Consider the following 26,849-nt stretch of genomic DNA (forward strand, 5'->3'; position numbering starts at 1 on the left):
ACGAACCGTCGCTACGTGCCCTGTGTGCGTCTTGTGTGTGTGTGAACGGGCGTTCAACTACTTTCGCTTTCTGTCGGCACAACGCCCGTCCTTGCCTTTAATAGCGAAAGGGAACCAGATCGGCAAAAAACTGGTTGGGGCGTTGGTCAGTTCTTCTCTCTGCCACTTCGGAATTATGATGTTGTTCTTTGTCGGTCGTTTACGCCCTCTCATGAAGTCGCCTCTTACGGTTGTCTTTCTTTTTTCTCCATCTCTTCTCCTCAGGTCCTGTGCTTTCCGAAGGCTAGCAATTGCTATCCGGAGGACTGCGGTGATGGAAAACACTGTAAGCCGCCTTCGTAATGGTTCACGTCGTGATGTGGTCTGCGAGACAAATATATACTATGTGTTTTTAAACAAACTTGACGCGCTAGCATTGCGTCACATATAGGACAGAGCTAACTGTATAAAGGAAAACCACGCGCTATGTGAATGCGGTTGGACACAAGGTGTGGCTTCAGTTACGTTTCACGGTACACGCATGCGAATGAGTGGATGTTGTTTCTTATGCACCTCTCTTTCACGTATTACGTACCATTCGGCAAAGAGGTAGTGATACGTTCATTGGTTCATTCAAATTATTATTGATTCATTATTGTACACGCATTGTACTGAACGCCAGAGCATGTCGAAACAAAAATATTTTTCAGTGTGTCGTTCTTGCCGAAATATAAACCTTTGAGCGAGGAGCATACAGAGGAGTGAGAACTAGGGCCATTCCCATTGGTAGTGGTAAGCACGTGACCTTCCCCGCGCTGTCCCATTGGCGGAGACGCCTGCCGTGATCGTCAAGAGCCGAGACTGGGGAGGTAACCGGGGTTCGAATCCTTGTGCCGTCTGTGCTGTCTGGGTTTTTTCCTAGGTTTTCCTCAGGCGTTCAGACGTATGTCGGCACAGTTCCCCTTAGAAGCCGGCCCAGGACGCACATTCCCCCATAAAACATGTAATGATTTTTCACATCGATGTAAGGAATTGTGTTTCACATTTATTTGGCATAGGTTGGGGCGAAGAGTCATAAGCCCTTTAATGCCGTGTAGCATCGCATGTTGCAGCATGTTGGATGCGAAACACACCGCGCTGATAAAATGAGAATAATGCGGCCTTTGAGTGTGTTAGTTGCCAGGATTCCTTGTCGTTACATGGAGCTTATTCCACACTTGAACCAAAATTACTAATGCAGCACCTATTCCACACATGAGGTGTTATTTTCTTAGTACATTTTTAGGGTGCAGGGGGGGGGGGGGGGGTTCTGTTTATTGAGCAGGAAAATTCAGCCAGAAAAAGACGGCTTACTATTCTGTAGTAAAAGAAAGAGAGAGAGGGAAGAGAAAAGAAAGACGACGACGAGTAACACCGCATTTTTTAAAAGAATAGCGATGTGTATCTGACTTACGAGCACTTGGAGGGGCGGAATTTTTCAATGCGGAAAGAGTGGGCCAGAGTGTGCGAGGCATGGAAATTACATATAATTGGTTTAAAGACACGTAAGTCGTGTAGGTGGATGGGCAAGACGTTGTGCCAGGTGTGGGAGTAAGTGAATGGGTAAATGCGTGGTTCAAGGAGTCAAGGGTGTCATTATTAGTCTGAATAACATGGCAGATTTTACGAGAGCGTGTTATGGCCATGCGTTAAGCACTGCTTGAGCGGTCAGCCACAAGTGCTGTAGAGTTGCCCGATTCACATTTGTGCACAGCCGCCTCCATATCACGGCGGGAGTTAAGCGTTAGATAGCTTGCGTGCTCCTGTGTCCCAGACATCGCGGCGCGATGAGTCACGAAAGAAGCGCTCTGCGAAGGTGGCGTGATGTGACGTTGGCTATCACGTGAGGTGTGGTGATGCAGATGGCAGGAGTGGAAAGCACAAGACGGCCAGGGCTTCGCCGGGATGGCTCCGCCGAGGACGGTCCCTTGTGAACGTTCCTGTCCTGTATACTTGTAATACGAAGCCGTTCAGAAAAGATTGCAAAGATATACCTAAACATCTCAACAGGGTTCGAGTTGCAATGAGAGAGAGAGAGAGAAGCTCTTTTATTGGCATCACATACGGAATTCCGACTTTTCATCAACAAAGGAAACATCATCATTTACATAAGGAATGACCTTGACGGATTATTCGTACGCTATTCGCGTGGAACTGATCCGTACTCAAATTGATAGCTAAAATATACGGTAAACAGTAACTGAGGATTACACATCAATGAACTCATGAACTACAACCTGCAACCCAACAAATCGTGCGCAAAAATAGATAAAACTAATATATATGCAAGACGCAAACGAGAAAACACATGAAAATTTGTAAATACAACGTGATCTATTCCGTGACATGAGAATATTCAGTTAATGTCAATCCGAGATAACAGCTAATTTGTAGCTTGAAGCATAAAGTAATTATGAAGTTGTATCTTAAGGACATGTATTGATGTGCTGCTTTGTATATGCACTGGCAATGAATTCCATAACTTGACAGCATAATATTGAAAAGAAAAGTAACCGTAGTTGGTCCTTATCTTAGGTAGACCTATGGAAAACGGTCCGTAGTTTCTTAGCGGCATGGTACATTCACGACTTCTCAGAGTAATAAATGGTAAAGAACATAAGTTGTTTCGCAGTTTGTAAACGATGGTACATAACCTGCGTTGAAGTAAAACTTTTACCTCAGGAATATTCAACAATTTAAATGCAAAGGTAATACTTCCATTATTTGGCGTAGCTAACATTGCTCGTAATGCCTTTTTCTGGGTAACATGCACAGGCTTAATTGTGGAATCGTATGTTAGGGCATAGCATGCGATGCCATAGGAAATATGGCTTTGAACAAGAGACATGTAAACGCTTCTTAGAACTCGTAACTTCACGAGGAACCTCAACTTGTTTATTGCATAAGTACCCGAATAAACTTTGTTGCACACGTGTGAAACATGGTCGTACCATAACAAGTGTTCATCAAGTGTTATGCCCAGGAATTTCGTTGAGGAGCGTTTGGCGATAGTATGAGGACCAAGCACCAAGTCACTATTACAACTACTCGTGAATAATTGGGGGGACCTGAAGATGACATATGAAGACTTGGACGGGCTAATTTCTAACTTATTAAAAGTCAGCCAAGAATGAAGCCTTGATAGTGTATTATTTGCGCGTGAGAATAAATCGTTTATATCGGAACTCTGCAGAAATATGGGAGTATCGTCCGCGTATAGAATTGTTGGCTCGTTCAGATAAGATACCAGGTCATTTATGTACGCTAAAAAGAGAAACGGCCCAAGAATGGAACCCTGGGGGACACCCGCCGAAATGTTGCCAACAGATGAAGAGGCATCGCCAAGTTGAACAAATTGCTTTCGATTAGACAGGTAGCTGGATATAAGTTTGAGAGTTACGCATTTGTAATGCATTTGTAAGAGATAATTTCGAAATATTTACATATTATATGCTAAGAACTCTCAAACACAAAGAAAGAATCGTGTTAAAGTCTGCCCACAATGCGTAGAGACACGGCTGTCGCTGTATTTCAGCTGCGAGTAACAAAGGTTGCACTGCTGCTCGGATTTTTTTTTTTTTCATTAGTTCAATCTATTGTAGGTCAATTTGTGAACATGGCTATACGGCATTCCATTCTCTTTGTAACTTTCCAGCAAGGAACAAGACTCGTTGCGGCTTCTTCCAGTGCGCCCTCACGAAGAGCTAACCTCCAAAAAGCGGAGGTCGCGGGACTATCGGCATATTGTTGTTTGCCAAAAACTGTTACGCTTGTGGCGGCCCGTGGACGACGACGGTGTGACCTTGCTGCCACGTGCTACCGCGCGAGCTCGTCAGTTCTTCGGCAACGTCCTGGAGAGAAGTCACGGGTTCAGAAGCTCCCAAGCACATCAGGTGGTCCGGGACATTTCATCATCGTCGATCTGGGCCCATTTACATTAGAGTTGGGTATGAGCCTCATACTGGATGTTAATAGCCTTTGCAGGGATAGACGACTTTAAAAAGATGCGCGCGCCACCAAGCGCGCGGCGTAAAGCAGCATGGGAACTTTGAGGGACACTGCTCTGTCGTCTGCTTCGGTTATGGTTTACCCGGGCTGACGCTGCTGCTGCGCACACCGGGAATGTTGTTGTTCTTCTTCTACCTCCGCCTCTCTCAGTCTCGTAATGTTTCAGGGCGCTCTAAGTTCCCATGAGCCCTCGCGTGCCTCCTACAGTTGCTCTCCTGCTTGATGACAATACACAGTTGGCCCATCCTGCCCATCCTACAGTTGGCGATACAAGATCTATTGAGCACGCGCTCGGGGCTCGCGCAGGAAGCGCAGTCAATGCTATTGAGCATGAGTGTGAGAGTCGTACTCAACTTGTAAGCAAACGGGCCCAGGGGCGGGTTCCTGGCAGTGCCTCTGCATCGCAGCGTCGTAGATGAGCGCGCGCTTTTGCAATGGGCGGCACTACGATGCTACGGTGCTCACGCGCTGCCAGGAATCCGCCCCAGGACTCCGCCCCAGGACTCATGTAGAGGAACAGTATCTCCTCTACACATTTTTTAGGCCAGTATGCGGTGGAGCATTTTCGTGGTAAAGGCAGCCAGCTGAGGAGGTGCCGCAGTTGCAGCATCTGCGGTGACCCTCCTCTTTCATTCCCCCAAAATTGTGCATTGACCATGCGGGCCACATACAGGGTCCACAACGCGTTTGATGCCGAAGAAAGCCATCAACGTGGCGTCTCGTTTGGCTGACCTTTCCCCCGTTTTTTTTTTCTTTTCGTCTAATAAATATACCCCCACCCCACCCCCCTCAACGTGATCTTCCCGCGCTCTTTTTCCCGGTCTCTTCTTCTCGCGCTGCTTTTATCTTCTTTTGTTTGTTTGTTAGCTTTTGGGAATAGCAAGCCTACATCATGGCTAAGATTTCCCTTCTCTTTCTCCTTTTTTCTCTATTCCTTTCCCTTTTTTCTTTGCATTAAACATATCCCCCGCGCTCTTCATTTTCCATGCAGCGTTCCGTCATGGTGACCGCGGGCTCTTCCGCCGCGAAAAACTGCTGCTTCGTTTCCGGATGTCGTAGTCTTGAACCCAAGATGCATCACCTGGTGTTGCCTCGAGATGAAGATGAAGATGAAAATAATACCGTGCAGTCTCGGGGCTTAACTATAGTCACTGGATTAGTAACTAGTTACCAAAGGAGGTCGTCACCTCTTCAAGTAACTGTAACTAACTAGTCTTCCCAAGAAATTAACATTCAGCTGTAACTAGCTACTTTTTTTCAGTAACTATAGCAGTAGTTACTTCCAGAATCGTAAATGTTTAGCAATAATTACATAAGGTTTTCGCATTTTCATTCTCTATCCGTTGCCACCTGTTATTTGTTGCTCACACAACAGCCCTGTGTCTAAAGGAACGGGTATTTCATACAGTGCAGCTCTCACAGATATATTCAGAAACAAGCTCGTGCGCTCCATTCGGAGGGGGGGGCGGGGGCTCAACTTGAGGCTACCAGTGATGACACTTCACTATGCCAGGATAGGCTCAAAGTAACCTCGCGCAGACGTACAGCGTTGGCACTCTAGCCAATGGGCTCAAATGAATTTTTGGTGGTGCTAGAATGTAAAACCGAAGTGCACTATGGAAGGAGCGTGGGTCCCTCTAGTGCCCCTGGTTTGCGGCTATTCGGAATTGGTAGGGATGCTTTGGAATAAAGCAGGTGATACTTACAGAGACAAGCTTGAACCGGTAGCTGTTGTTCAAGTGTAACCTGCACAAGTAGTTCACGTTGCACTAGTAAAGAATTTAGATAAACACGAACTGGAGTCTCGTTTTATTCCCCTTGGAATGTAACTGTGAAGTAACTTGTAACTTAACTAATTACTATTCGTGGAGAGTAACTGCTCTCGTAGCTTTAGTTACTATTTCAGTTACTTTTTCAATTAACTCTTCACAAGATAATGACACTTGTGGCAGCGCTGAAAGAGCTCGCCGTTCTCGGCGTCGCAGAGGTGGGCAACGTCACGACTAAAGCTGACACTGAGGAATCCTCTCAATGTTCTTGCAAGCGCGTTCAGATTTCGGCCAGTCAATACTAGGTTCGGTCACAATTTGCACTGTGTTACTGTGCAACTGTAGCCAAACTACTGACTGTTGAACACTCTTGTCTTACATAAAACTATAGTCTACAACTTATGGTCTCTACCATTATCCTGTACGGCGAAGACCTGTACAATCTCAAGTGGCGGTGGACAGATCTCATAATGCCGCTCATTGTGACCCTTATGCCAACTGGTGCTCAATCACGTTGTTCGACATCCTTGCAATGATCTAGAACTCCCCTTCTACAAGACGTGGTCGAAATCTGCACCCGCTTGCAAGAACATTGAGGAGATACCTCAGTGTCTGTCCTCAACACCTTCGGGAGCGCGCCACTGCCGTCAACGCTGCTGGTGCGTACACTTCAAGAAGAAAAAAAAGATTCATTTTGGTTCTTTTGTAGATTAGATACATTACCGCACCCATTAGTCCTTAATGAACGGAAGACTAATGTAAGGTGCCAACGAGGAGGACGAGAGGGTGGGGTCACGAGGAAGAAAGAAGAGGACACAGTTTTGGACTATTGGGTTCCTTCGAGAAGGAACGTTACAACTAATAGACGAATTAGACTATTAGACGAACTACTAGACGAATACACGGAAGTCTACGTTAGGGACTATTTCCAGTGCAGGGGAATAAATATCAGGATCAATTAGGGGACTAAAATAGGGAGTAACTGTCATCTGGGAGTACTAGAAGCTGTAATTGCTTCCCAAGTTACGCCTTTTTACGTTAGAGTGGGGATCACAGGCTGTAGCTGCTGATGGCCGCACTCAGGAAAATCCTCAGCTTTCGCGCCGTTGTGCCCCTGATATCAATAGACTAACCTGAACCTTAGTCCTCGCCTAAAAGCTCACGTACATTGCATATCACGAAGATGAAGTAAAATCGATTCGAGTACGAGCGCCAAACGGAGAACCACTAGCGGGTATCCCAGCCACGCAAATGACTACGGAGCAAGGAGACACCAAGGCGAAAGTGGCCTTGCCTGATCTCGGTTTGCCGCAACATCGCATCCTAATCGGAGTGGTCGAGCAACTTCGAAGGTGACGTGAAATGTGCCACAGGGCGCGTCATTCGTTTTCCTACCGCGTGAATCGACAGGAAAAGGGCTCCACCTTTTAGCAACTCTTCTAACTGTGATAGGGGGTGCTCCAAGCAAGAGCGCGAATTACGAATTCCAGTTTGGAAGCCATGTCAATGGAGAGTTTTAGCAGAGCGTTGATAACGTGGCTTGCGTCGAACCGTATCAACCCGAACCGATCAGTGGATACGATTCTGAGTCATGCACCACTGAGATTGGTTCCGATAGGCACGATAACCTTATCAACGGTATACTAAAACTCACTAATATATTTCGGGTATAACGCCATGAGGTACTCCTACGTACGTTACATTAAGTGCACGCAGTTATTCTAAACTTGGTCTAAGTCTAAGTCTGGTAACTTCTACAACATAGGTATTACGGCGGGTTCGTCTACAAGAGCTGTTCCGAGTTCCCACCAGCAGAATTACGTGGGAAGCTGAATACGCAGACGGCGTACAAAAAGAAGGAAAGTTGATTCGATTGACGTTTAAGGGCCATTAAGCACATTAATTAAATTCACTCATGGAGCAAAAAAGCAAGGGATATTATTGAGTAGCCAAGACAGTGAATATGCCAACACTGAAGGAAAGATCAATTGCGACGCTGCTGTCCAGATGGCGCCTATGGCGGCTCTGAAAGACCACTGGAGCGGCTGGCCTGGCTGGTACTGCAGAGCAGTGAACCTGGTGGAACTGTGGAACTGTGGATCTTGCAGGGATCGAGGCTTCGCTCTTGTGTCTTGTTTTGGGAATGTCCTACCTGGTTTCTGAGCGTTTCGAAAAGCATGGGAAAGAGCAACAAAACTATAATATATCCGCAATCACTTCCCCAATCTGCACTTTAGAAACACAACGACTTGACAAAGACGGCATAATATTGGTTGGTTTGCACTTATGAACACTTAATCGTGCACACGTGCACTTACGTCTGCAGCATTCATTCTCGCGTCTCCAGCATGCCTCGCTGAATTTTGTTCTGTTTTAATGACACTTCATTTTCTTTTCTTTCTTTCGTTTTTCTTGTTTAGCAGGAAGCCTATTGTATGTGTGGTACCGCTTTTCTCGATTGTTTCCCGGTGTATCGGCATCTATTTGCCTCACATCCTCACATCGTGACAATTTTAAACGTACGATTGACGCTACCCTTTGTCACGCGAACTTTCCTTGCAAACGGAAAAAGAAAAGAGAGCGAAAGAACGACATTTACGCTGGCAAAGATGGCATCAACGCTAGAAAAAGCATAGTTCTCTCAGCCTGTTCTCTCGTGATCTGCCAGTGAAACGGGAGAGGTTCGCGAACGCTGCAGTTGGAAATAAGTCGCACGGACCGGGACTTCGCGAGCTTCTTATCGGAATATCCGGCCGGGTTTCCTATGGAATAGAAAGTCTTCAACCGCTGCCATGTGTAGTACCGTTATGGCACAATACCAGTGGCGATACACACCAGAACAGTTCAGTGCATTCTTAAATATTGGGATTCGTGTAGCATACCGCCAGCATATATGGTCAGGGACGTGTGCGGTGTACCTGGCACTGCAACATGTGTCAAACCGGTCAAACCATACGAAGCCTAATTGTGCTTCCCGCCACTAGCTTCAATGGGATTGCGAACTTTATCGCCTGTAACTTCGTACATGTTGAAGCTTCCTGATTGTGCAACACATGATCGTTGCACATCTTCATGGTTTATCGTGCAGCGAACACTGGTGGAAATCCAGATGTGCAATGCTGGACCGGAGAAAGAAGAAAAGAAAGGACATCCGACTGGTGAAAGTTGTCTCGACCCCAACTTCCCTTTGCCCCAGCAAAACGTTGTGGGTGACATGCCCGGAAAATTTATTTATGGTTACTTTTTAATCAAGTGACGCTGTACATCGCTTCGTTCTGTGGTTGCCATTACTGTTAGCGCACACAACGGTCGATGCCTCCTTGAAGGTCATGCAGGAGTACAACCATGAGGTCATGTGATCTCACAACGACGAAGCGTGTTCTCCTGCATCTGAACTGTATATGCGGAGAAGCGGACTTTGGTGTCATCTGCTCCGCGACAGAGCCGTACGAAAAAGTCTTTACCAATCCTCTATCAAGAGGCAAGAGAGTTACGGTGCAGCATGTCTTGAGCACTAATAGCGGGCGTTGATTGTCTACAATGACGTTAAACGTCACGAGGAAGCTCTCTGCGCACATCATCTGCTTACCTTAATATACGATGTGCGTTTAAAATGTAAATCTCTGGAGGGTGAGGCACTTACTCTAATGCTCCGGAGAGTTAGAGCTTTCACCGATCCCACAGATATGATGCTTTCTTCTTGTTTTCAGCCGTTTTGCATACCCATATCTTTCATGACCTGGAACGCGGTGAAATGGGTCGGGCAAAAATATTTTCGGGCCTCATATAAAAGCCAGCACGCCGCCATCGCTGTCACAGTGTCATCTCAGTCGAACTAACGCAAAGATGTCTGTGAAGGTAAGCAGCATTGGATGCATCGTCGTCTGCGTTACTGCGCTATGGATTACACATGGATTACCTGTAATCGGCCTGCGGATTTAGCTTGTGATCAAGGTACATGGCCACCCTGAGCATGTGATTAACTTCGTGTCTTTCTATTTCCTGTCTCAATTCTGCGAAGCTGTTTGCTGTGGCATCCTTCGCCCTCTTCGTCGCCCTAGCGCAGGCTGGGTTGCAACCGGCGGCTGTAGTGGCTTCCCCTCTCGTCGCCAAAGCCGTGGTGGCCGCTCCCGTAAGATCCTTGCTTTCATACTGGACTTGTAAATGCATTGTTTTGTTGAAGGTACTATAATTTCTGCACCATACGTTGTGTGGGGGAGTGCGGATTGACGAAATGCATAATCGAATTCGGTCTAGTGTCTTCAAGGAATTAATATAATGATAAAATACGAGATCATCACTTGTGTCACTGAGCTATATTGCGTCCTGTCTGATAAGTGATTAATCAGAAGCCTCATAGTGTATTTGAGATAACATGTGCCATATACCAAAAAGATTGCCGTTTTCATCATGAACAATCGCTGGTCCACGCATATACGCTAAATACTTTTGTTTCGTAGAGCATGCACGATTTCGTAGAACTTACGTTTCATTACAACTTGTATCACGTCAAAACAGTTCTACTCTCTAGCACCATCTGGCAGACTAAAAAACTGTCTACGCGCTTGTCGACGCTGAAATAACATAGTTTTCGCATATTTACCACTACGCATGGTCAACATATCCAACAGGTCGGAGTTCAGTCGTATTCGTTCGGCTACGATACTGCTGACGAGTACGGTACCAGGCAGACTCGCCAAGAAACCAGCGACCTCAACAACGTCCGCAGTGGTTCGTACGGCTACTCCGAAGCCAACGGCCTCTACCGCCAAGTCAACTACATTGCGGACGCTGCGGGATTCCGCGCCACCATTCACACGAACGAACCCGGCACCGCAGGTGGTCACACAGCCGCTGCAGTGTACGACGCTGCACCCGTAGCCTCGGCTCCAGTTCTGAAGGCCCCGTACAAGGCGGCTGTTGCTGCAGCGCCCGTGCCTGTGGCGTCGTACCACCAACCGGCTTATGCCAGGCCAGTTGCCCCAGTTGCGGCCCCTGTGGCAGCACCCCTTGCCGCTCCTGGTTACGTGCCCAGGTACTACAGGCGATAGGAACAGCGATACACATTTCGCCCAGTTATCTACATCTAGTGCGTCGTATGCCTTGTATTATATGTAATATTATTATGTGTGTCCACAGCTTCTGTGCGGATTGAAGGGTATATAGGCATTGTCTTCGTTGTGCTCTTGCATAGTCTAGCTTTTTTAGAATAAAACTTGTGCGATCTATTATGCGAAACATTTATTGTTCTCATGTATGCTAAAGCTGAACGAGTAACATGACTGACCCGTAATGATTACCCCGAAGCGTTCAAGAGAGATGTAAAATATCTGACATACTGGAAGGTTACATGCCAGGATACGGTGGACGAGATCCTGATGTTAAATAATCTGACAAGTTGTAGCGTCGGCCCGCTAATAGTCGCCTCGTTTACATGCACCCGACAGGAGCGGGTCGAGTTGGCTAGCGGGCTGTTTCAAACCCGCCCCGCCGCTGTTTACATGAACTCGCTCCAACCGAGGGCGACCGCAGCGGTGCCGACCGAGTCAAGCCTAGCGAGTCAAACCTAGCCCGAGCGGCGCTTAGCCCGAGCGAGTCGAGTTGAGTCAACCGACCCCGTGCTGCCTGCTTGACTCGACGCGGGGTCAACACGATTCGACAGCGTTTATATGACGGAGTTGAACCCGACAACCCAACTCGACCCGCTCCTGTCGAGTTCATGTAAACGCGCCTACTGGATCCACACGTGGCCTGTTATCCGTCGACGCTGGTTTCGCCGGATTGTGGGCTTTATGGAGGCTCCGTACCTGTGTTACCTGAATCCGCCATTTCCTAACATGTTAACGGAGCATGCGCAAGACCGTGGCTTATCCTATCGGGACACTTGCGGAACACTTCAATTATCATTCGTCGTCTGCCATAGCGCATGCATATGTTATCGGGTTTCACATTTTTGCATTAAGAGGTAACATTTCGTGAACCTATGGAACGGAAGATGTGATGTGATGTGATGTGATGTGAATAAAGAAAAAAATGGGGATGTGAGTTTCGACGAAGTCAAACTGGCTACCCCAGTACACTTAATACAGAAAGTTCAATCCGATGATGAGATGATGAAAACGCAAAAGGATGATGTCCAGAGACGGACAGAGATGATAATGGAACGGAAGACTTTTTGGTAAATGTGTTAGTAGCATGTTCGTTCAGCAATTGCAAAGCAACGTACAACAAGGGGGATAATTTCGGCTTTCTTCGGTTTCCGTGCAAACGACTGAACCCACAGCAGAAGAAGTAGTCCAGTATTTGCTCGCTGCTCGGGCACAGAACATCGGTAATAACCTTGTTCCAGCCTGTGATGACAGATAAGTACCCCCCAGATACAATGTTGCATCCCGAACACACCATGAATTTCGGATTATGTCCAATTAACCCTTTACGACAAACGGAGACAGAACGCACATGGTTTCAGTTTACGCCATGATTGACAACTGCTCTATTTCGCCAGTTAACCGTGCCGTGGCGCCAGCTCTTTCTGAAAAGGCGGATTAATATTCCGTTTTATGAACGCTCCTAATACTTCTTGTAAAGCAGTAAATATTACTTCATAAAATAATATAACATATATGCTTCTATGTGCTGAAAATATTGTATAACTGTATTTTATAACCCTTCCATTCGTATTCTGATGGCATATCAATTGTCGTGACATGCATCAATAAAATTCTTTCACAGCCAAAATAGCACAGGTTTACGAGATCCTGAGCTTCACACATGATCGACAATATTCTTAAGTTGTCGTCACGTCTACCTCAACAGATGTAGTTGTGGCAGGCTAGGACGAAATCACTAAGCTACGGAAGCGCGCCACTAGAAGATTCAGGGCTTCCGTTCAGGGCATGCCCGTTCGAAACATGCAAGGAGGGAAAACACGTGCGGTCTGCGCCCTTCGAAAGACAGAGAAGCGTGTATGATTGTTAGGCGATAATCCATGTATCGTCCACCAGAGCGTCCCGAGGATGTCAAGCTGAGCTGAAGGCCGTCACCGTTGATGAGCTGCTTGCAAGAGAGAGGAACATTTCACCCGCGCACGATAGTTGGTATCGTGTGCTAAAGTGCGCGTGCGCGTGACTACCGTGGCGCGGAAACAAGATGGCGCATGCTCGCTCTTGGAACTCGGTGTCGATACTCTGAAGCGAAGCTTATTTGGTGACTCTAAGTTTGGCAACAAAGCCCCCTTATCACAGGCGGTTGTGGGCTATAAGCCGGTTATTCCTGCAGATTATGTCAGCGCGACCACAAAGCTGTCGACCAGCTGGCGGACAGCATAAAAATCGCGCGCACCAGATGGCTGATAAGCGGATTCCGCTCGGATTCAGACTTTTTGGGCGTTGCAACGACGACTCTGACGTCAAAATAGGCTCCACCCATGAGGCGACAAAAGATCAGAATATGGCTAAACTCTCCTTAGGCTCTGCATAGTACGTCCGTTCAGCTTCTCAACGTCAGCTTCTCAAAGAGCATTGGATTCAATGCTCTCTGACAGGTTGACACATTACACTCTAGATTGCGCTACGTGATTGTTCAGTGGCCATTATTTTCAATGATGATTGAGGACTGCACGTGTGACAGGGGTATTAACTGTCACTACGACATGTTTAATGACAGAATGTTCCCACGTAACCTCATTGGTGACGAACGTTTCGGTTCGAAATGAATAATTTCGTTAAATTATTCGATGAACCGAATCACTCCCATTCGATATCTGATTGACTCTCATTTGGAATGTCCTCTGCGGTTTTCCTGGCGCCGACAGCCGTTTTGGCCGAGTAAAGGGCGACACTTGTCGGCGGAAGTATCGCGATCAGTTCCAGCATTCATTGCCCCGCGATCTTTTCCGCCTATTCAGGAAGTATTTCACGAAGGCCACTGGAATGCGATCTCCTTTTGTGAATCTATCGATACTGCATGGTAGTGGAATGCCCGAAATGCCACGTGATCTGACACAGAGAAAAAGTCTACTCGATTCACCTGACGGAAATGGCACGCACGCTGATGGCTTCTAGTGGCTTCAAATGACGAGTAGAAAATTTGTGAGAAAATTTATTGAGCATTGATTATTGATCAAATGCGTAACATTACGTCATACAGTACCCTGCTGGTGTCATGATGGTGGTGGTGCCGTTCTTGCCGTGGTGTTTACACTTGCCTAATAGGGGGCATGCCGCTAGAGTGCGTGCTGCGTGCGTCCTGGGCTGCTCTCACAGGGAACAAGAGCGACGTTTGGCTTAGAGCGTTCCAGGAAAACTCAGGGAACGCACCCAAAGAGCACAGGACGAGGTTCGAACACCGGTCACCTTGCGACTAGCGTTCTATGTACTGCAGAACAGTGTGTACGAGTACAAGACTCCAATGTGTGTTTAGTCGATAATGGATAATGGTCGTTCGATAATGGATATGGATACTCATCGGTGTTCATCTACACTGTTCAGGTATTGTACAGCTCTCGCCAACCCTAATAATAACACTGGAAAAAATATGGTCGCGTTTCCGAGCACGATTACAGCAACCCTTGTGGCCATAAGGAAATCATAATACAACAGAATTATTCTGTTAGTCAAACGCAAGGATTTTGTTCACTTAATATTCTACCAGCGCCCTCAGGGTGGTCGCTATCGCACTCGGGAATGAGACAGAATGTTTTCCAGTTTTACTATTAAGGTTGACGGGAGCTGTACTTACCAAAATTAGCATGCTATATAGGAACAACAGTCGTGTATTACATGGAAATCGTTGAAGATCAAACTGACCAATTCGAACGCCGAGTAATACTATAATTTCAGTGTCTCCAAAGATGAGCGCTAGATAGTTGAGACAACGTAAGGTATACCACTAGATGTGTATGTCAATATCGAACAATACATATGGCATGAGCACAACAACAATTAATACATGGAGTGATGGCTGAGTGAGAAAATTTGCCACAGGCTACAGTGTGCGATCACGTCCGTGATACTTACCTGCAAACTAGAGGGACAAACAGGGACAAACTATAGGTGGACTGCAAACAAAGCACTGACAAGGTTGGCATGTGTAGCATAGAGTACGCTACAAGAATGATTATATTTATCCATTTCCGTTTTTCGGTCATCTTCGGTTCGTGAACTAGAGTCGCCTGCACAGTTTTATTAGTTCTGGAACATAGAAACAGACAAACAGTCTGCAAGTAAGCTGGTGTAGGCCGTTTGAAAGCGTCGAGTTTTGTCTAGTTTCCCTTTCTATTCTTAATAACGTGTACTGCAGTAGGCAGTCCCGAGTGGCTCGAGAATAACATCTCAATTTTTTCTTTTAAAAATCAATCAATCAACCAAGCTGGTGTAGGCCGGCTGTTGGTACACAGTAAATTCAAAAACACCCTTTCTGGGTAAAAGAAGGTGTTTTTAAGCAAATACACTTTTTTAATTCCACAAAATTAAGCAAACGCCGCAAAAAGGGTGCGAAAACAGGTGTATGAGAAAAATGCACTCTTTATTACACCAAGTGCTGTATCAAAAAGGGTGTTTTTATGCGTTTACACCTGTCTTTACACCCTTCAAGTAACACTGGTGTCGAAAAAGGTGTTTACGTTATATACACCCTTTCTATACTGGCGTTGAAAATGGTGTTTTCATTCGTGAGAGAAAAATTACATTGGCTTGACAGCTCCGCTCATTAGGTAATCACATCATAGACGATAGCTTGAGTTGAAAACACAATATTTGACAGGGAGGGATGTCAGGAAGCTCGCTGATATCGTCGACTCGTTACAGGCGTACGTGTTAATTGCAAAGACACATTTTCATCACCGTTACAGACGAGTTTTGCCGCACTAAGCTTAGCGACCGTACTCCAACGAACAGTATTTCAGTATACGATCAATCTGGTACGCCAATTTAGGCTACCGAGGGTGCCCGGGCTTATTACTGGCATCGTCTGAAGATGGCAGCGTCGTAACGCCGCTCATTTCACGAGCACGGACGGCCTTACGATTGGCAATACGACGATGTTGCGATCTTCACCTCTTCCCTTACGCATGTCCCTGTTTTGCTTTCATTTTATTTTATTTGTTTTTCTTGTTTTGTTTTTTTGCTCACTCACAGTGTTGCTAGAACGATGAGGGTTGCCAGTGACGCGCTGCGCTCCAGTTTAGGTTCTGCGGGGGAACCACGACTGGAACTGCGCCGTCTCTATAGGGTGGTTGTTGCCATACAAGCAAAAACGTCGGACTGCATGCCTCGGCATGCTGCCGCGGGAGCTTACATCCTTTCGAAAGGGTGTAAGAGTGTTAAACACCCTCCTAAAAGGGTGTTTAAAGGGTGCAAAACAGGGCATTTTCAAGGAAAAGCACCCCTTCAAAGGATGTTTTACACAGAATACACCCTCTAAAAAGGGTGTTCCAGACCATACGGTGTAAAAAGTGGTGTCAGTTATAGGACAAGCCATTTACACCCATAAGGGTGTTTTTCAGTTTACAGTGTAATACTTCCCCGAGCCTCGTTCGTTTGTGTCTGTCCTTGTGCCTATCTCCCTATAGACTATAATGGGAAATGTTATACCGACAACTTCGCGGAGTCGACACGCGTATACAGCGCGTGAAGATCACTCAATTTCCTGCATTCGAGACGGATTATTTAGGAACACTTCGCTTGATTACAGAGCGGTTGCTGGGGCGATTTTCCTGCAAGACAAAGCAGCGAAAATATCGCGAAGAAGGCATTGGGTAGCAGGAAGAATGCAAAAAGCCTTTCGTGTAGGTATCAAGAAGCATGATCGGTATCTTTCCTTATTTGTGTGTCTTCAAATTAGGCCAGACATGCTAACACATGTTGCGGAGCGGACATCCTCAATTGGTAAAGGCTTCAAGTATAACCCCGCTGCGCTTAGCGCCATCGGAAATTTACTGGAAGATTCAAATGTCCCCTTACCCCCTTTTGTGTGTGTGTGTGTGTGTGGTTAAGCTTTCCAGTATCTTCATTGCCACGGCAGTGACGATAACGATCATCTTATCGAGCGAATGTTCTAGAGAAAGCGTCGTTGAAACTTCCTGCTACGATTCCGGAAAGGTGCTGGTAGTTTGTCATCATATATCAGGAAAGTAACAGCAAGGTATAATAGTGCAGAAAATCCCAGAGAACGCCCTGTCTGTTTTGCATGCGGAACTCTCTTGCAGATTCGTGAATATTCTGTTGGTGATTCAAAACACAGTCCCCGTGCCTTGGTTTTAGTTTCAGTGAGGGGTCACCTCACTGAGAAACAAGAAATTGTTCCTGCGGAAATCACTTCGGGCTGGACGTCGTCGGATTGCAACCACCACTGGCCTACAACACCTTACCTGTATATATAGTACCTCGCCTGCATATACAGTCCAAAATATGCAATAATAAGAAAAAAAAAAAGCTTAAAACCCGGTGCAACGAACGATGATAATTCATGGCTTTATGTTACGAGACGCTGTCACTATGCCAGTGCACACAGTGGTTTCTCCGTGGACTAATTTTGTCCTCCTGGCACCGGTTCACAATTTTTTTTTTATTTTGTTCATTGCGCATTCGTTGTACTCGTGGCTTTCATGATATATCATCAGAGCATTTCATCACTTTGATAACCAATTGAGATGCACGAAAATGTTTCCACGACATTCCTGTTTGAACGCGGAAATAATCATAGTTTTGTTTTCTTTTCTACCCAACTGGTATTGCATAGACGGAGCGCAAATATGTTGTTGCTGTACGGAACAGGAATGTTACATTCCTGCTACGTCAGGAACTGCAAAGAGCGAAAATTTTTCAGTGCAAGTGAGGTATTGTGTGGCTGCTAACGGCTTCTCTTTCTTATCTAACCGGGTATACCTGGAGCAAATCCCAAGCAATTCATTGCGTTCATTTCTTTACATTTGCACTAATAACTTTGAGCAGAACAACTCCAACTCCCGGTTAGCTGCAACATGCAGAGTCGTGTAGAATGAAGTTGATATTATAGGTTTCTTATTTTTATTTTTTTTTCAATCGCCCGGATAAGCGCCCACTGGAAGAAACAATAACATATTCCTCTAGCTGAAATACTAACGGTCTCACATGAAAGTAACGCTGCTAGAATATATATACAGCTAATGGAACTGTTTACAGCAACAACAACAACGACAACAAATATATCATGAATATGGCCTGTTTAAAGCAATCATGCATGTGGCCTATTCAAAGTACACTTTCTGAGGTTTTTACTTTCGTGTGCATCCACTGGAATGCTGTTTTTTTTTTTTGTTTTTTTTTTTCACATTTCGACACTTTATACTGTCAATGTTTTCCGAGGTCTAGCCAAATGAAAGAATTGTGAGGCTGATAATCGGAGAATAAACAGTATTTATTAACCGGTGTCTGAAGATGCAATGGTCCAGTACAGCACATGATGCAGAAGACCAACACATGCAACGGTACTTGGTTACACAAAACGACGTTGACGTTAGTCATTAAGTGTAAGCCTGTCACGATCGTGCTTTCAGCGGCCGTAGCTTTCGGCGGAGACAAGTCGCCATCAGCCTCATGGGCAGCAACTGTGCTAGCCACAGAAAGCCTGCGTTTGAAATCATCTGCGGCGCTTGGCGGTGAAGCAGATGACATTCCGTCTTTATCCGTGTATACGCACGAGGTACCCTGGGTTCGAATCCCGGTGCCGGCTGTGCTGTCTGGGCTTTTTCCTGGGTTTTCCTCAGACGCTCACAGGAAGCACATTCCCCAGCGCGTAAGTCGTGACGTTGCACACCTATGTGAGGCCGACAATGGCGAGCCTTTTCACCACCAGCACCCCCACCCCCACGAGCGATATTCCCAATGGTACTCCTGCGGAAGATGAGGAAAATGGCATACCTTTTCGGCTTCCACGACAGCACGAGCGCACAGCGTCATTCCTCTTCATGTCAACCACGGGGAAAATCCTACGGCCCCAGCCACAAGACACTCCATAGCAGAAGACAGTAAAGGACGCAGATGGTGTCTGCTATGTTCGCAGTTCGTCACTCTTGATATTACAGCGTCATATGAATGCCGAACGGGACACGCGGCGGAGCTTCCGCACCGTCAACAGTTTTTGTTCTTTGTCTATTAGAATGCTTTGTGGGGTAACCCAGGTGGCGCTGACACAAGGCCAACGGAGGTGCCGATGACGACCATACCTTACCCTATCGAAGCATATGACGCTTAGCATGACAATCTTCCCTATAAAAACAATCACACTGCATAATACACAGGATATTACATCACATCAGATAATATTAATCACCACTTCCCTTAACCCTTCATGGTCAGCACCATTCCCTTGGAAATCGCTTGGGGATTAATGTTCGGCATCAAGCCCAGTGAAGCGTGGTTTACAACTGCAGATTCGATTTACAGCTCAGCTGTTTACCAGACCTCGTTCGATCTACAAGTTATATAACTCGGACGCTGCGTGCGGTTCGATGACACTTGTTGACTTGCTCGCTTTTATATTCACCAATTACTGGCTACTCGAGCCAGCCCATGCATTTATGGCTTAGGTCTCACGGAAGTGTGCTTTCAACGTTGATATAATCTAACGGGCGAAACCGCCTTGCTTGTGAAGCGATTATTGCAGTCTTGTTGGTTCCGGAATTTCCTTAAGTGATGCGGGTAATGAGCAGATCGTACTCTCGGCCGCTTCTGATGTCGTCGTATAGGGGCGCGAAGACATCAGGAACTGTTGTCGCGACAGTGAATAAATACGTGTACCCTATTTCTAATGCATGTATAATGCAACATCCTAATGCGCGACAGGTGATGAGGAAAGGAGTGGGAGGTTTTAATGACGCATGTTATGTACGTGTAATGTAATGTACGTGGTTTGCATCACCAGTGGGCATTGCCTCGAAAGACTAACAACTTGCAGGCGTTTCCGTAGTAACGAAATGTGTGGCGGATATAGCCTTCGTGCTCTCGTATTCTGTTAAATCACTCGTGCTTTTATTGCTTTACATTGGTACCATTACGCTGAGATTGGTGCACAAAAGGACATTACAAGTATAGCGAGCTTTAGTACATCGAAAGCTGTTCGCGATAACGGTTTTGATAACATGACAAGCCAGTTATGCTCGTTCTTTGAAGTGGATGATATCACGTTGGTGATCTTTGATTTGACATGTTCCTTTTCCGTGTATTTTTCGTAGAGTGCTTACGAATTACTAAAACTCCCCAATATCCAACACAACCGTTCACTCTGCCTTATTTATATCAAATTTTCACCCTTAACAGGATTTGCTCTGGTAACGGTGAAAAAACTTGATTTCACATATAGCGTGGAGTCAGAGCATGATCTGAGAGAGATGCCTAAGTATCACCCAAGCTCTCTTAAGAAACCTGACAAGACGTGGACTGAAGCAAAAGCGATATGTATGGAGGTGCCGATATTTCGAAGAGAGACTGTGTTTCCTGTTCGAGATATCGGTGGCTCGCGACCTAAGGCTTTTGCTTCAGTCAACCTTCGCCAGGTCCCTGAGTTATTCTACTTTTTCTTCTGCATAGTGGTTTACAGTTGTCAGCCACAAGAAAGCCTTTCTACTGTATTCAACTGACAATACGTACTATTATGCGTTGTTAATGCGATGCTACGCTATGCTATGCTATGCTATGCTATGCTATGCTATGCGTTGTTAATGTTAGTAAGATATCGGATTTACACTATCGAATTGTAGACAGGAAACACACAGCGCGAAAACAACAACCACGGGAGGAAACATAAGACACACACGGGCGCTATGTGTAGCGCCCGTGTGTGTCTTATGTTTCCTCCCGTGGTTGTTGTTTTCGCGCTGTGTGTTTCCTGTCTACAATGAATTACCAACTAGCCTAACAAAGCATTTTGTTGAACTACACTATCGAATTTCATACCGAAACCTTCTGCATACAAGCTGGTGAATAAGAGGTGATATCAATATCGGGTCTGCTGAAATGTTAAGTAATAAACTTATATCCTGCAGTTATGTGTTGCTTCCTAGAAGCTTCTCTGAAGCCAGCAACGGCGCACTTTTCCAGACTATGTGCTATATCAGTAGCGAACTTCACGATACATACCGGTTTTACTTGCACCCGTCCTTCGCTTGATCTTTGCCGTAGCATCATCTAACCTCAATCACAGCAAATGTGTGACCACAAGCACGATTGCAATCGCGTGGAAAGAGTATTATAAGCCCAAAAATACCAGTGGAGGAAACAATCTTACGCCCTTGGCATATACGGAGTGTAAATGGGAAGTTCTAAGACGCGGTTTCCAAAAGTCTGCCATTTAGCGTTCTATTTTTCGTTGTCACAGACACTACGGAAGGAGGAACACTATCTCCCTCTGGCAACAAAACACAACCTTTTTTAATCATGTTCGTAGTTTTGCAATGTCTTCCGGCAAGGGTTCTACTCTCCGTCTGAAGACCACCTACAACCGCCTTGGTACCATGCTTGAATACGGTAATAACAGACCATTGACCGCCTTCTGCAGTCGTAGATCTGAAGACGTCGTGATCTGAAAACGTGAACGAAAGCTTTTTGGGGTGTGGCAATCGACGCGCACATATTTAGCTTGTGAGGTACTGGGAAGTTACAGGCTCGTTTACGTGGTCTGTAGTTCTGAGAACGGATATCAACTGCGGAGACCAGTGCAGGTTTTGGGGCGGACCTACAACAGTGACAGCCATTGCGAAACGTGCGTGTAGGCCTACATGTCTGCGGTCTATATGGCCTATAATAACGCATGCACTAAGAGTGGCTCAGCTATAACTGGACGTGCAACAAGATCGAGAGCTTTTGAAATCGGCGGGTACCGTACAACAGCGCAGTTACATGCGACGTACGTGGTGAGGTGCGGTCAGCCAGCTCGGATTTGGCGGCTGGATGTACCAAGAGGATGGGTAGCAATAGCAAAGTGTAATAGTAGAGTGAAGGAGGAAGGGAAAAAGGATGCTCGTGCTGGAGAGGGAAAGGCCTGCGATCTCTGTTGCTCTCAAATTCTGAGAATCCTGCGGAAGAAAACCGTAATAAAGCCCCGCACGCCCGCGTAGAGGGACATACCTGCATAGGTAGTTACCCTACTTGATGACAATACACACTATTGTGGGGGTACGCGTATAACATAGCCATAAACTCCCAGTGTCCCGTAACCCTGGGCTCGCCAAAGAGGCCGCCACTTTTAGGCTGGTTGACATGATGGTGGCGCGCTGACTTGCGTGGTCGCAAAGGTACCCAGCATATTGTGTTGGTCATTTGCACGTACCTGTGTCACTTGTATTTAAACTATATCAGGTGAAGGTACACCCTCTATTTAGCGTGTGTGGCGTTGTATCTTGTACACTCCATTTTTTGTTTCAATAAACTTACACTCTACTATTTATTCTGCTGTGATTATATGGCGACTCGTGCTGTTGCCGACGTACCCAGCCCATAATGTTGGCTACCGCCTCGAAATGGAATAGCAGCCATTCTCTTGTAGTGTCCGGACCAGGGGATGAACTAGAAGAAGGCATCATCACATTAAAGGATTGTGAGCAGATTCCCAGACCAGATGGTGCAGAACCGTATTGTCCACAGCACTGAGGTGTACGTAACCCAGGTCATTAAATGTAGAGGCGCTGGTGCCCTCTACAATGGCATTGCATTCGAGAAATGGGCAGCAGATAGGTAACACTATTTCTTTATAAAATTTGGATGGCGACAGTGCATGAAGTCCCGACAAAACTTCATGCCAACGCGTGCGCTATGAGACATATATGTATTTTCTGTCGCGACCATAATATTTAAATATTTAATAATATTTCAATAATAATAATAATAATTAAATAATATAATAAGAATTCAATACAATCAATTCGATTCGATTCGATTTATTGTCATCTAAGGCAAACACGACCAGAACTGGCCCTCCTAAACCTAGGAGGCTTGTGGCCATAATAATAACAATAAAGAAACAGGAAATAGCATCAGTCACAAGAACAGGCACTACACAAAGAGTTCATCAACGGTTACGTAACGAAAGACGCCAGCAACTCTCTCACCCACCGACATTACTCTCTCTCTGGTACGGCGATCCGCGAACTTTACCTTTCCCAGACGCTGGCCTAGCAGATAAGAATTATGTTTATATAGGTGGTCAATGACGCACGTCCAAATTAAGTGGGACAAGTTATGTGCACGTCTGCGCCACGCGTTACGCCGATTGCATGTCCCCCAGAGGAACGCCCGTCGGTCGCCTTCGTCACGTGCGATCATGGATGCTTCCGCCCAGCGAGCGTTTGTCTTGTTATCGATTTCACACGGAGAAAGCCGAAAGCGTCGTTGAACAGGAAACTGGACAGGTCTTTTTCTGAATCGGAGGGAGACGCCCCACTTTCTCTGTTAGATACTAGAGTAGGAGGTCCTGTGGCTGGAAAACGTTCACCGGAATTTATGCAGGCTAAATTGGAGCACTTCCTCGCGCTTCTATAAAAACCGACTAGAGACGCGGTGTCGCCACTTAGAATCACATTGAATAGTGCGTGCTCAAAGTGAGCGGTAGAATGTTCGCTCAGGTGAGTGGTCCATCGTGCTCCCTGCTCACGAGGATTGTTGAATGGCTGCGTCGAATGTGGATGGCGTCGTTTGGAGGAAGTTCTCGGGCGCTGTCTGTGCGCGTGTGTCGTGACTGCTAGTGGTTCAGTAGAGTCTTCGTGGGTGTCTGGTGTAACAGTGGACGTTTACTCCTCCGGTCGCGCGCATGTCTTCGCCGCTTGTTGTCCGTAGCAGAACAGGTTCTGCAGAGGGCTTGACAGGGCTTCCGCGCAGGCTAATTGAGCTTCTCCAATCATGTTGTGAAATTCAGACGTGCGGCAGAGAGCGTTAAAGCAGTTAAATGGTATCATTTCAATACTGTAGTATTGCGTGCGGTCTGTGTATAAGAGGGGGGAGGTAAAGGTATCTGGTTCAGTGTACGGGTTGGAAGTCAATCGACGGTATTGAATGCTAGGTTACTTTTATATCGTATCGTTAAATAACCGCAAAGCTTGGGAACTAAACGTTGACGCCCATAAACGACGCGGTGCGCATTTATGTGTCACTTCCATAATCACTTAGCGTTCAACAGGGTATCCTTAGAGTACTAAAAGGACACCAGACAGAAGTACGGCTCATTCTTTTGTCGAGCAAAACTGACATCCATGATGTGGGCAGCGTGCGACAGCAAGCACCGTTTCGCGGTTACAGTGATATTTAAATGTGGGAACAATTTCAAGCTCACCGTTTTTGTATATTTTTTTTTTCAGCAGATCATTACGATAGCTCTCTTGAGCTGTGCAGGGCTCGTCCTGACTAGCCATGTTCACGACGTCGCGCCTGTCCAGCCACTGTTGCCAAAGCATCAACATCACAAAGCTCCCGTGCAACTTCATGCCGGCACGTTTGACGTTGGCCACAGTCCGGCAATTGGATTTCACTACGGTCACTTGAAGGCACCCTTAGCTGTAAAAACAGCTGAGAAACTCGCGTTGCACCACGCTCCTGCATTTACCCACGGGTTACAGGGTGCCCATTTCGGTGTACAACATGCTCCAACCGTACTTCAGGGCCCAGCTGTCCAATTACAACATGCACCGGTGTTGCATTTGGGTGGGGGCCACGTTGGCGTCCAGAAGCACTTGGCGTTTGACCATGGAGCACCACTCGCTCTTCAGCATGCGGCCCACCTTGCAGTTCCGCAGCATGCACCCGTAGCCGTCCACAAGGCCGCTGCGCTTCCATTGCACCATGCTTCCCCGGTGTTCCTTCATCAGGCTGTTCATAACGTTGCGCCAGCTGCTGTCCAGCACGCGGTACCACTCGCACTTCAACAAGCCTTCCCTGTGGCCGTACACAAGACTGCACCACATGCATTGCATCACGCTGACCAGTTGGCTGTTCATCAAGCTGCTCCTCTACAAGTTCAGCACGCGGTTCCTGTGGGCGTCCACCACGCTCCCCACGTGGCTGTACATCAAGCTGCACCTGTAGCGTACCACCATGCTGCCCCAGTTGCTGTCCATCATGCTGCCCCAGTTGCTGTCCATCACGCCGTGCATAAGGTTGCTGCTCCCGTAGCTGTTCACCACGCCGCCCCACTAGCTGTCGGAAAGGTTCATCACCAACTGCAGCATGTTGTACCTGCTTATCATCCCGTCGCTCCCGTAGCTGTTCATCAGGCAGCTCCTGCAGTTGGCCTTCACGCTGCTCCCGGAGCTGTGGTCAAGGCAGTTCATGCTGAACCTGTCTACGTAAGTATCACATACATACGCCACTCTTGTGGCTCCCACGAGGAAGCACATATATTTTTTTTTACTTAATGGATTGTGTTATTGTGCACAGGCAAAACATAGCTCAAATACAACAGCAGGACTCCACACTGGGTGGGAGGTCTTCGCTACCGCATTTGAATTTCCCGATTTGCGTGGTACAACTTAGGAGACCGGTTTACAGTTTTCATAGTAGTCCCCTAAGTATCAAACGCCACAAGGTTATACATACCTCAAGGATATGTAAATATTTGGCTCCGAATAACACTTGAGGGACAAAAACAGAAACAAGAGAGAAACTGCTAAGCGTTACAATTTTCTAATACGGGATGTTTATTTCTCCACCTAAACTGTCCAAGAACATATAAACTTTCGTGCAACGGTTCACATACTCACTGGTTTGACCAACTTACTTAGTTTATCGTTGGAGGGGAAAGGACCGAGGGGAAGAGACTTGTCAAGCTTTCTCACAGCTTTCATTCTCATCTCCACATCCTTGAGATGAAAAATAAATTGAATCGAATTATATTGAGATGCAAACAGGACACCGCTGCAGGCAGGTATATTGCAAATTAGCATTTGTAGTGCCTGCTTGTCAAAGAGCCCCAGACGTCGTTCACTTCGCACATGCTGGCTGGTTTTCTTGCCCCCCCCCCCCCCCCCGAAGTCTCTCACTTCATGTGAGAGCTCTAAGTCGATTAATTAATTTTGCAGTAAATCGATCATGGAGTGACGCTTGCGATAAGAGCGATAAGTGCCCAAACGTGTCTATGCGTTAGCGACGTCGTAACTCTTTTCTGATAATGTATATAGATTACCCTTATTTCATCTGTTGCTGCAGGCTCCTCAGCCATACAGCTTCGGTTACGACATTAAGGATGACTACGGAAACTCACAAAGCCGACATGAGACCAGCGACGAGCATAACAACAAGAAGGGCACCTACGGCTTCAGAGACGCCAACGGTATTTACCGTCAAGTGGATTATGTTGCTGACGCACATGGTTTCCGTGCCACCATTCACACCAATGAGCCCGGCACCGCACCTGGCTATACTGCTGGCGCTGTGTACAACGCACAGCCTGTTGCCGTGAAAGCTGTGCACGTTAAGCCAGTTGTAGCAGCTCCTGCTGTCGTTGCCAAGGTACCAGTCGTTGCTCATGCGCCAGTTGTGGCCCATGCTCCCGTCCTTCAGCATCATCATCTTCAGCCAGCGGTCGTTCACCAAAAAGTCGTACCGACCTACGTTCATAAAGAACACAGAGTACCAGTCGTTGCTCAAGCACATGCAGTAAAGGTCGACAAGCCTGTCTTCTTTGCCGGCCATGGTCCTGCTCACAAGTACTACTAGTCTTTCCTTCTCAATATCATTAGTGTTATTTGTCAAATTCTTTGTGAATGATCTACACGTTGATCGTATTCGTTCATGTGCTGTATCATTGTAAAACTCACTGTTCATGTATCAGTATGTGTACATCACTGCATTTCATTGTTTGCGCGTGTATGTGTGTGCATGTGAATTAGGATAAATGTAAGGGCAGATTTGAAAAGCAGTTGCTTTGATTAAAACCTCTGCTGACGTCTTTATAACACGAGCATCCTATCATTTTCCAGTGAGCGAAAACGAAATTTGTTTTCCTGGTGCCAACAGCCTCTTTATAGCGTCGTGTCAATTTTCCGTCGTCAACATCGTTCGTCAATGATGACGCAAAAATCTACAATCTCAT

General features: G+C 46.4%; 2 protein-coding genes across 3 annotated transcripts; both read left to right on the top strand.

Annotated features, from left to right (window-relative positions):
• The first annotated feature begins 268 nt into the window (after nucleotides 1-268).
• Nucleotides 269-26,706, top strand: LOC135366116 (histidine-rich protein PFHRP-II-like). 2 transcript variants are annotated; one of them, XM_064598768.1, is made up of 3 exons: nucleotides 269-325; nucleotides 24,121-25,104; nucleotides 25,964-26,706. In XM_064598768.1, exons 1-3 carry the CDS (start codon nucleotides 314-316, stop codon nucleotides 26,471-26,473), a joined length of 1,506 nt encoding a protein of 501 aa, XP_064454838.1. In that variant the 5' UTR covers nucleotides 269-313; the 3' UTR covers nucleotides 26,474-26,706. The 2 variants fall into 2 exon arrangements, with proteins under 2 accessions (XP_064454838.1, XP_064454839.1); XM_064598769.1 differs by having other exon boundaries at nucleotides 24,124-25,104.
• Nucleotides 9,452-11,023, top strand: LOC135366115 (cuticle protein 16.8-like). Its single transcript, XM_064598767.1, has 3 exons — nucleotides 9,452-9,653; nucleotides 9,817-9,927; nucleotides 10,427-11,023. Exons 1-3 carry the CDS (start codon nucleotides 9,642-9,644, stop codon nucleotides 10,844-10,846), a joined length of 543 nt encoding a protein of 180 aa, XP_064454837.1. The 5' UTR covers nucleotides 9,452-9,641; the 3' UTR covers nucleotides 10,847-11,023.
• Nucleotides 26,707-26,849: the final 143 nt, after the last annotated feature.

The sequence above is a fragment of the Ornithodoros turicata genome, chromosome 8 (assembly GCF_037126465.1).
Source record: "Ornithodoros turicata isolate Travis chromosome 8, ASM3712646v1, whole genome shotgun sequence".
In the NCBI taxonomy this organism is placed as follows: domain Eukaryota; kingdom Metazoa; phylum Arthropoda; class Arachnida; order Ixodida; family Argasidae; genus Ornithodoros; species Ornithodoros turicata.

Coding starts and splice junctions, on each gene's coding strand:
- LOC135366116 (XM_064598768.1), top strand. Junction 25,105..25,963: donor TTCATGCTGAACCTGTCTAC/GTAAGTATCACA, acceptor CTGTTGCTGCAG/GCTCCTCAGCCATACAGCTT.
- LOC135366115 (XM_064598767.1), top strand. Junction 9,928..10,426: donor AAGCCGTGGTGGCCGCTCCC/GTAAGATCCTTG, acceptor CATATCCAACAG/GTCGGAGTTCAGTCGTATTC.